The sequence below is a fragment of the Athene cunicularia genome (assembly GCF_003259725.1).
Source record: "Athene cunicularia isolate RWA chromosome 4 unlocalized genomic scaffold, athCun1 chr4_part1, whole genome shotgun sequence".
In the NCBI taxonomy this organism is placed as follows: domain Eukaryota; kingdom Metazoa; phylum Chordata; class Aves; order Strigiformes; family Strigidae; genus Athene; species Athene cunicularia.
Window position 1 is genome coordinate 2,585,275 of NW_020799098.1, and position 10,093 is coordinate 2,595,367.

The window sequence follows — 10,093 nt, forward strand, 5'->3', positions numbered from 1 at the left end:
GGTCGTGGTCTTGGTCACTTCTGGTTGCCAGCTCAGCTGCTGTTGCCACACTCCTTCACAACAAGGCCCTTTGTTCTGGGGGTACTGAAATCCTGGGGTTTGTCCTGTCTTTCTCTTTGCTTGTATTCTGGGGTCTCGGGTTCCCCTTCCCATGAGGGTGCTCCTCCTGCTCTGGTGTCTCTGGGAATAAGGTTCTCCTGGCATTACATGATGAGGCTCAGGCAGCTAATGTCTTGAGAAGGAACTTCACTGTTTAATTTAGCTATAGTCAGGTTTTCCTGAGGGGGGGCTTGAAATAAGATACATACGCAGAACTTTTCTCCAGGTAAAGCGTTGGGTAGACTTTCCGTCCTGAAATGCTTATTGAGTTTGTAATTCTGAATTCTGGAGTACAGAAGGAGAAATTGTCCCGAAAAAAGTCCTTGGACTTCTGCTTTCTGCCTCTGTTGGACCATGATTCAGGTTTTTTTTCTCTCTCTCTCATTCATCAACAGTTATTTTTATATCTGCTCTTGTTTGAAGTAGATGCATTAGAAATAGAGGGTGATTGGGATTTGGATGTGCCTCCTAAAATAGAATTTGCATCTTCTTTCAAGTTTTCTTTTGGTGATGGTTGGGGGTGGCCTTTATGTAAATATATAAAAATAACTCAATGGTTTAAGAATAACGTAGGGAACTATGATGCTCCAAAAGGACCTGTTTTTACCTCTGCTCTGCACAGCAACCACGTTAACCTGCCGAGGAGGGGATAGATCACCTTCAGACATGTTCTTGCCTGTTGGCTTTGTGGCTTTTCAAAGATCGTTTTCTTTGGGAGCGAGTTCCCCATGCTGCCCCTGAGTTGTTTTCTTTGCTGTTCAGCTTCCTGAAGTGCTGCCTCTGGGTATGTGGGTATTGCTCTCTGAGGGTTTAGTGCTCTGCAGCTCGAGCACCGTTCCATTGCCAGTAGGCACGAGGCCCTCTTGGTGTTGCACGCTTATCTGCAGATAAGCAAACATATTTTGCAAGAATAACAGTAGCATGTTATCATGCCTGTGTCTGACTTGGGAATTTTACTGAAACCTGAGATTCTTCTTTGCAGGGGAATGTCAGTAGTATCTGTGCTACATTCAGCGTTATTTTCTGAACATTCCTTTTTTTTTTTTTTTCTTTCCCTTTTGGAAAAAAAATGTAAGGGTTTAATCCTGCTGCCATGAGCCATAACATGTGGCTACATTTTTGTCTTTGCTCTGGAGCCCGTGCATCTTGTTAGCTCTAGCCTATCCTTTAGCTCATTAATAGTAATATTAATCTGTTCCAGTTCTCAGCTCTAATCGCAGATTCCATCTGATCGGGGTTTTCTCTTGATCTTTTCCAAGAAGCTCATTATCTAATACAGCTGTAAATGTTGCTGGGCCTGACACTAATGCATATTTTGTACCATGGGGGAATTTGCCTAATAAAATAATCCAATTAGACATTTGTTTTTGTCTCCCTGGGGCATCTTAGGTTACTTGTCTACCTCAGTTATGTGTTGTAATTAGTTAACGTTTGTACATCCCTTTGATGTAAAAGCACTGGTATTATCCTTAGCTCTGGCTCTGGATCAGAACTTTATAAAAGAAATAGCTGGAGATTAAAATTGCAGCAGTATCTGGCGGGTGTACGGACACTGTCGCTGTGTGCATCTCCAGTGCTGTGGGGTGGTGGTTGGAGCATCCTGAGCATGGCATCGCAGATGTTGGGAGCTCCTCAGCACGAGGTATCTCAAAAGGGGGCTTTTTGCTCGCGTACAGAGGAGTCTCAGCCACACTTGTCAAAGACAGACCTGACTGCTAGAATTTCCTTCTTTGTTTTCCGCTTGAAAATGAACAGATAAATGGGCCTGCATTTTGCAGTCCCTAGGCAACTGCATGAATTAATTTGGTTTGTAACAATTTCACTGGTGGTATCACACCCCCTTTCTTTTTTTTTTTCTCTTTTTTTTTCTTTTTTCTCCTTTCTTTAGTCTTTCCTTGGTTTGGCTTGGATATTGGAGGAACCTTGGTCAAACTTGTTTATTTTGAACCAAAGGACATCACTGCTGAAGAAGAGGAGGAGGAAGTGGAAAATCTCAAAAGCATCCGCAAATACCTGACATCAAATGTAGCCTATGGATCTACAGGCATTCGGGATGTGCACCTTGAACTAAAGGACCTTACCCTGTGTGGACGTAAAGGCAATCTGCACTTTATACGCTTTCCTACTCATGACATGCCTGCTTTTATTCAAATGGGAAGCGAAAAACACTTCTCAAGCCTCCATACTACCTTATGTGCCACGGGAGGTGGAGCGTACAAATTTGAGCAGGACTTTCGCACAGTATGCATTTTTGGCTTCTATATGATTAGGATCTGGTAGTGAAATTTTCTTAGAGCGTAAAACTAGAGCGCTTTCTCTGCAGACTCTAAAACTTCTCTGAATCTTTAGCTTTGGAAAAGTGTACCTAACTCAAATTAAACTTGGTGCAGGAAACAGCATGTGGAGTCAAGTTCACATCTCCAAATCAGGCTCCTTTCTGTCTGAAAGTGCATGTAACATTCCTCTAAAATCACTCACTCGCTTCCATGGTGTGTGCTCTTACAAGACTCTTTTATTAATCTCTGATTATGCTGATCTCAGTGTTGTGGGGTTTTTTTACTCATTGCTGTCTTTCACACGCTTAATATTTGTTTTATTGTTCTTTTGCTCACGTGGTTTCATTTCTAACACACATGTGCATGAGCTGATTGAGGTTTGGTCAAACTTGGTGGTGAGTTTAACAGAAGGGAGGTTAGTAGTTGGGATTTGACATCATCATGTGGCTTCATGATAAATTTGACTCTTGTTCGTAGGTCAAAAAATGTGTGATAAATACTTTGTTTAACCAGGGCTTGAAAAAAACGCACCAAATAATGAGGCTTTTTGTGCAGTTGAGGTAGTAACGCAAGGGGAAACAATTTCATAACTCCCGTTTTTTTGCTGGTTTTCCGGATGGGTTTTGGGCTGTTGTTTTTTTTTTTTTTTTGGTCACACAGTTCAGTTCCTTCTCATTTTCCCTTGCTTTTCAGGCTAGTCCCTCAGAATCAGGGCCTAAATCAGGCCCTTGGAAGTAGCTGGGATTCTCCCGGTGTCCATCTGTGGATCCGGTTGTTCATTTCCCCCCTCTTCCATGTCTGCACACTTGAGGGCTGGGGTGGTTAGTCCCTGTGCATGGAGGAAGATGGAGCCCTCCTGTGATCTGTACTTCTTTCTCAGCCACTGCAGGAGTACTGGAGATAGCTGAATTTAGTTGGCAGTGAATGCATTTTTCTAGCCCCGAGCATAAACACTTCGGATCCTTAGCTACTTCTTGAATATTCTTTCTTTTTTTTTTTTTTTTTTCCCCTGCCAGATGGGTGACCTTCAGCTTTGTAAGCTAGATGAACTCGATTGCCTTATTAAAGGAGTTTTGTACATTGATTCAGTGGGATTCAATGGACATTCAGAGTGCTACTATTTTGAAAACCCGACGGATGCTGAAAGATGTCAGAAGCTCCCATTCAACTTGGAGAATCCGTATCCTCTCCTTTTGGTGAACATTGGCTCAGGGGTCAGCATTTTGGCTGTGTATTCAAAAGAAAACTATAAACGGGTAACGGGCACCAGGTGAGTGCTGTGTGGGGGTACATTGAGTTTTATTTTAAGAGTCTGGATTTTATTTCTGCATTGTGGATGACATTTTCAGGGACAAGCTGCAGTAAAGGTGGTGAGTTGAATGACTGAGCTGCTGCTTTTACTGCAGTCCCTTATCTCTGCCAGCAATGATCCCTCTTGGAAGAGAAAATCTCAATTTCATGTTTTGGTCTATTTACTGCAACCAGTCTCTTTAGAAGCTGTTTTTTCGGTTGCTTCAGGAATTTAAGTGGTTTATTTGCCATCACAGGGATCCCATAGTTTGGGATTATCCCAGATATGTTCCTAATAATCATGTTAGCAACTGTTGGTGTCGATTCTAGGATCAGAGATTTGCACCCTGACTTCCAGAAGTTCCCTTATTTTGGAGGAAGGGATGCTGGCTGGGCAGTAATTCCCCAGACAGTTGCTGAACTGCTCCACCTCCCCTTTGTGAAGATGTGGCTCTTGTTGCCAGGCAAAGCCAAAGATCTCCGTGGCTTTAAGGATTGCTTGAAAGTTAGCAATAACAAAAAAAAAACCAAAACCACCCCACACTTCACAGCACAGATCTTACTCTTATTATACATGGCATTTATACACAGTGACTAAGTGAACAGGACAGAGCAGTGTTGGGCTTTTTGTTCCCATAAGTTTTGAATAGCTGTGCTCTACTACTCCAGTAACCCCTCGGGACTAGGGTTTATTTTAACATCAGCTTCTCTGAGTGCTGGGAAGGAGGTGGATATTGTAAAATAAGCAAATTAATTTCTCATTTAGAAACACGCCCTCTGCAGAAGGCTGTGAGGGCATGGAGTTCCTTACAGGCTGTAAGTTATTTGGAAGCAACAGATTTAAAGAAAACTGCTGCTCTTCCAAGATTGCTGTCACTGAAAAGAGAAGAAGCTGAAGAAATGGGACAACCTGAGCTCACTCAGACGAGTGGCTGAGTAATCAGAGCTTTCAGTGGAACGAGCCATTTTCTTTCTGTCTCTTTAGAAGCAAGACGGGTGACTTTCATTTTGGTTTATGTTGCAGCCTTGGAGGAGGAACCTTTTTTGGTCTCTGCTGCCTTCTTACCGGTTGCTCCACCTTTGAAGAGGCCCTAGAGATGGCGTCCCATGGAGACAGTACCAAAGTGGACAAACTGGTGCGGGACATTTACGGGGGAGACTATGAGCGATTCGGGTTGCCAGGCTGGGCTGTAGCGTCCAGGTAATGACTTGACTGATTTTTATTTTCATGAGAGATTCTGCCAGGGTGAAAAAATGGATTTACATCTCATAAGAGAGCTCCCATTCCTTCTGCTGTTCTGTTTTACCAGATCTAAATTACTGCTGGAAAAGCTTTTTAAAGCTAGAAATACTTCAAGATGAGTCACTTTGATTAAATTTGCAATTCCGTTGTTTTTTTTCTTTTCCTGGAATTCTGATGCAAATGGACCTTTAACCTGAAAACTGTCTTTACAGCTTCGGAAACATGATGAGCAAGGAGAAGCGGGAATCTGTCAGCAAAGAGGACCTTGCAAAGGCAACTTTAATAACCATCACTAATAACATTGGCTCCATCGCACGGATGTGTGCACTTAACGAGGTACTCAAGGGAAATCTGTTTTATTGCTTCGTATCTGCAGCATCACTCATGTGCTGCCGTATCTCTTTCTGCAGATGGGTGTTCCTACTCATCTTTTTGGACGTTCAGTAACTTGTAATCTGCTCGTTTTGGATTCTTCAGTAAATTTTCTCCTTGCTCGCCTCTTGGCGGTTTGAGGGTGGTTTGAGTCAGATTGTTGCTAATTAGGGGTTGGCGGTGGGTCCTGTTGGATCCTTTGCTTGGTCAGGAGTTAGTTTGTCTGAGGTGGTTTGATGAGCAGTCAGTGGGTGATAAACAACCCTTGGAACCGCTGAGAGAGAAGGAGAGGTGGGGTGGAGGGGTGTAGAGGCTTCACACCTTTCCTACGTGGGTTTTATGGGTTGCTCTCGATTTCTTGGTCAGGCCCCACCACTTCCACGGCTGTTCCTGTATCTTTGTGCTTTCAGCTTCTTTACAGTGCTGCCTTGTTGCATTCATGTCAAGCAGCATTGTACAGGGCTATGAAAGAGCAGAGACATGCTCTCCACTCCATCCCGAGCCTGTTCCCTTGGGATGAGCTGACGGGGCGAAGCATCCTCCTGGCTCCTGTTGCTCACCATTTACCTTCATTTACTGCTGAAACCAAAACGTGTTATAAACAGTCCTGCTCATAATTCATCTGCAGGTCCTCACTAGAGTACACAGCTGAATGCAGAGAGGCTGCCAGATAGTTGGGGGAAGGCATTAATGAATGTGGGGACAATTAAAATCCGTAGGATGTGAGTGAAGGCATGGATCTTGTTCCTGATTCCTCAGTAAAAGGAGGGAATGAAAATTACTTTCTTGCTGGAAAACAAGAAAGCATCAGAGTTCATCACTTGCCACAGAAGAACAATTTTAGGATTGAAAACTTTGGAAGTCTGATTTAAATCCAGAATATCACTACTTGGTTAGACTTTTCCTTTCTTTCAGAATTAGTGTAGGTTATGGGTTTCTAAATTTATTTATTTTACTTTTTTCAGATTAACAGTAGAGAGCCATTCAGGCTTTTGAATGAGTCAAAGGCCGGAGTTGGGGGAAGAGAGAGGAGATGGTACTTGAAGATCACTGCTTCTGGCCAGTATAAGGATCTCACAACAAAAAATCAACAGTTCTGTTCAAATTCCTAAGCTAGGAAGGCTGTAGTCAGACCTGTGCATTTCTGGGTAGTGTGAAAGAGTTTCAAAAAGAGCTCGTCTTAAAATGACCTGGCTGGGACTGCTTTTAGACAGAACTGGGGATTTTTATAATGTTCTGAAGATCCTGCCTAATACTTTCAGCAGTCACTAATTCATAGAATCACAGAATCATTTAGGTTAGAAAGGACCTTTAAGATCAAGTCCAACCTTAACCCAGCACTGCAGGGAGTTGCAGAGGGCCAGGAGGTCTCCCCTCAGCCTCCTCTTCTCCAGACTGAACCCCCCCAGTTCCCCCAGCCGCTCCCCAGCAGACCTGTGCTCCAGACCCTGCCCCAGCTCCGTTGCCCTTCTCTGGCCACGCTCGAGTCATTCAATGGCCTTTTTGGGGTGAGGGGCCCAGAACTGAACCCACTTACCAAGGGGTGGCAAATGGCTTCAGTTCATGCTCATTGGGGTTTATCACCCATCATCTCCACTCAAATGCATCTTTTAAAGTTTTCATTTCTTTTCAGAGAAGTTGATTTTCAGCTCTCTGATCCTGCTGCGCGTTTTGAGGCCTGACTGTGGTGTGGGACAGCCCATGGTGTCCAGCTCTACCCCGTGCTGCAGCCCGAGATCTCAGTACCCCCAAGATGCTCCACCGCTCGCTGGGTTCATTGCACAGCACCTGCCTCTCTTTTGGGCCTGAAAAGCGATGGAACTGCAAATTCGGAAGACATACTCTTTGTTTTAGCTTAGCTCCTGCGTGGTATTTCTTAAAGCCTGTCCTGTCGGCTCTGCTGAGTGAGTGCCCCCAGCTCAAAGCAAGGCATTTTCTAAACTTCAGTTCATTGTGGGCCTGGAACTTGCTGAATGTATCCAGTATTTTGGCAGCCACGAAAAAATAGGGGGAGAATAAGAGCGTAGTGTTCAGGTGAAAGGTAACCTTTGCTGTGTGCTGGCTGTAGAGAAGGTGTGAGCTTCTCCTGTGAAATGTGCTGTTAGAAGTGAGGGGCTTGAGCAAGGTAATACAGAATCAGCCTGGTTTGGGTTGGAAGGGACCTTCAAAGATCACCTTGTCCCTGGCAGGAGGTTGGACTAGAACACCTTCCACTAGCCCAGGTTGCCCAAAGCCCCGTCCAGTCTGGCTTTGAACCCTTCCAGGGAGGGGGCAGCCACAGCTTCTCTGGGCAAATTGCATTTATTTTTCAATTCCTTGTGAAATCACACAAAAGATACCCCAAGTAGGTGTAGTAAAACCAACTCCACTTCCCAGTTGCTGATTGTAGGTTTTCTAGGCTTGACTTAACCCTTTCTCTACCCTATAAAATGTAATGCACAGCACATAACCACCTGCCAGGTCACCCCCTCCCTTCACAGTCAAAACTCGGGCCCTGGCTTGCCTCATGGAAAAGAGACAGAAACCCACTTGGGCTTCTTTGAAATGTCCTTGTGCCCAGGCCCTGCTCAGCTCCTTGCTGTAACCCCGCAGCCATGCACTGGGCTGGTGGGGGCTCATCAGATTTATTTAGTCCCAGGGGTTTCACACAAACCATGTCGGGGTGGGGTGAGGGGTATATAAACCCCCTTGGAATCCTTGTAAGAAAGGATCCACGCAAGAAAGGTTATTTTATTATTATTTTTTTTAGTAGCAGTAGCCTTTGGGAGCTGAAGACTGATGGAAGGAAGGAAATATACCTTGAAATTATTTTGTTAGGCAGAGGGAAGCTCTGGGGAGCTGAGGAACCCCCGCAGCACCCCTGGAGCCTGGTCCCCGAGCTCGGGGCCCTGCTGGTGTCCCTGGGAGCAACAGCCCGTGGGTTCTCCGGTATTCATCCTGCACATATCTGTGTGTAACTCCTTTTTCTGTGGATTTTGAGTAGATCCTGTGTGGTCTGATGTCCAGCACCAAAGTCCCTGATGTATTGTGTGTATTTTTTTTTTGTATTTTTTTTTCTTATAATAAAACGTTACAGTTATTTTTATATACTCAAAACTCTTGTTTGCTTCTTGTCTCCTCCCCAGCTACAGAGCAAAGGGCTGAACCTTGATCTGAACAGGCATCAAAAGCATCCTGGTGAAATGGGTGTAAACAAGTCCTCCCAGTTGATTTTTTAGGAATTTATTAAAAATAACTGTCAGCAATCTTTGATAACTCTTCACTCCCCCCATGTTCCAGTCTCTAGAAATCAGTTGCATTTCAAAGCATGTCAATGGAGAGGGAAAAAATATTAATAATTCAGTATTTGTGTGTTGGTGGTAGTGAGGATCCCTTCTCCATGCTCCCTTGCCCCCAGGCTAATAAATTTTTTAACAAGGTTCCTTTAAAAAAAGGCTTTGAAACTGGGTTTGACTAAAATCTGGACACTGGCCTGGGTCTGTGCTGCTGGGAGAAGGTGGATTTTTCTGGATTATTTTTGCAGCCTGGTTTGGTGAGCAGCAGCAGCAGCAGCAGGCTCTCAGCACCGGGATGTCCAGCCAGCGGGGGGATTTTAGCATCATTTTAGGGCAAATTGCAGCATTTTAAGGTTTGATGAAAGACTCCTTTGGTGGGAGGTGGTGATCTCGAGGCCCTCTGGCCTTTAACGTATGGATGATTTGCATTGGTTTGGTGGTGAAGGTGAGGTGTCTGTCCAGAACGGGGTGGAAAGAACAAAAATAATGGTGTTTTGTGCATCTCGGTGCTAGATCCAGCCGGTGGCTCGGCCAGACACGCGTCCCACCAAGTGGGACTCTTCACCCGGTGAGCTCTTCCCGGCCGTGGCTGCCTGCAGCTTCCAGAAGATGAGACGGAGAGATGATGGCTCCGTGCGTTTCCTTCTGGAGAAGGTGAAGCAGAACATCTCCAGGTGGGACCAGCACCCAGCTCTGGGGGTGCAGCCAGCACTAGAGGGCAGCAGCCCTCTGCTCCGGGCAGGGACGGGGGGACAGGACAGGGGACAGGGCAGGGGACAGCAGGATGGGACAGGATAGGGGACAGCAGGACAGGAGACAGGACAGGGGACAGCAGGACAGGCTGGGAGCTGCTTCCTCCACACGGAATTTCTGCAGAGATCACAACCCGGGCGGCCCCCATTAAGCCCCCAAGTTTGGGGGGGACAGGCAGCGACAGGGTGGAGAGATACGAGAGGAGGAAAAAGGGGATTTATTTTTTTTTTTCATCCCGTCTCGCGTAGCCCAGCAGAATAGAGGAGGGATAAAACAAACCGAGCAGGAGATTCTTGAGCTGGACCCCAGGAAATTCGGCAGCGCGGAGGCCGGGAGCTGAGCCCTTCCGGAGCCCGTGGCTGGTGGGAGGTTGGTGTCAGCCCAGCCAGGCCTCGCTGCCGGCCCTGGGAGCACCTGCCCGTGGCCCGGGTTTGGGCTGGGAAGGGTTTTGGTTGATTTTTTGGTTTGGTCTTTTTTTCTGAGGAGAAACCTCCTCTTTCCGAGTGGGACAGCCCATGTGGGCCCGGGGCGTGCGAAATCCCCCTCAGCCGGGGATTTCCAGGGTGCGTGGGTCCACCAACAGGCCCCAGAAAGGGGGTGAATTCCCTGATCCGGCCCCCACCGGGAGAAAAAGCTTTGCTCCAGGCCAGGGAAAATCCCCCCCAGCCCCACACTGGCCCTGCAGAAGGGGCTGGTGGCCCAGGGGGTGCCAGCTCACCCCCCTGGGGTGACAGAGGGCTGAGCAGTGAGGGATGGGCCCTTTTTTTCACCAACTCCCCCCCCCC

General features: G+C 46.3%; 1 protein-coding gene across 1 annotated transcript in view; it reads left to right on the forward strand.

Moving 5' to 3' along the window:
• Positions 1-2,087: 2,087 nt before the first annotated feature.
• PANK2 (pantothenate kinase 2) overlaps positions 2,088-10,093 on the forward strand; it is a 9,963-nt gene continuing 1,957 nt past the window's right edge. Inside the window, exons 1-4 of the mRNA XM_026846737.1 lie at positions 2,088-2,197; positions 3,392-3,645; positions 4,690-4,866; positions 5,121-5,244. Of these exons, the coding sequence (XP_026702538.1) occupies positions 3,392-3,645; positions 4,690-4,866; positions 5,121-5,244 (555 nt within the window). The 5' untranslated portion in view covers positions 2,088-2,197. The remainder of the gene's footprint in view (positions 2,198-3,391; positions 3,646-4,689; positions 4,867-5,120; positions 5,245-10,093) is intronic.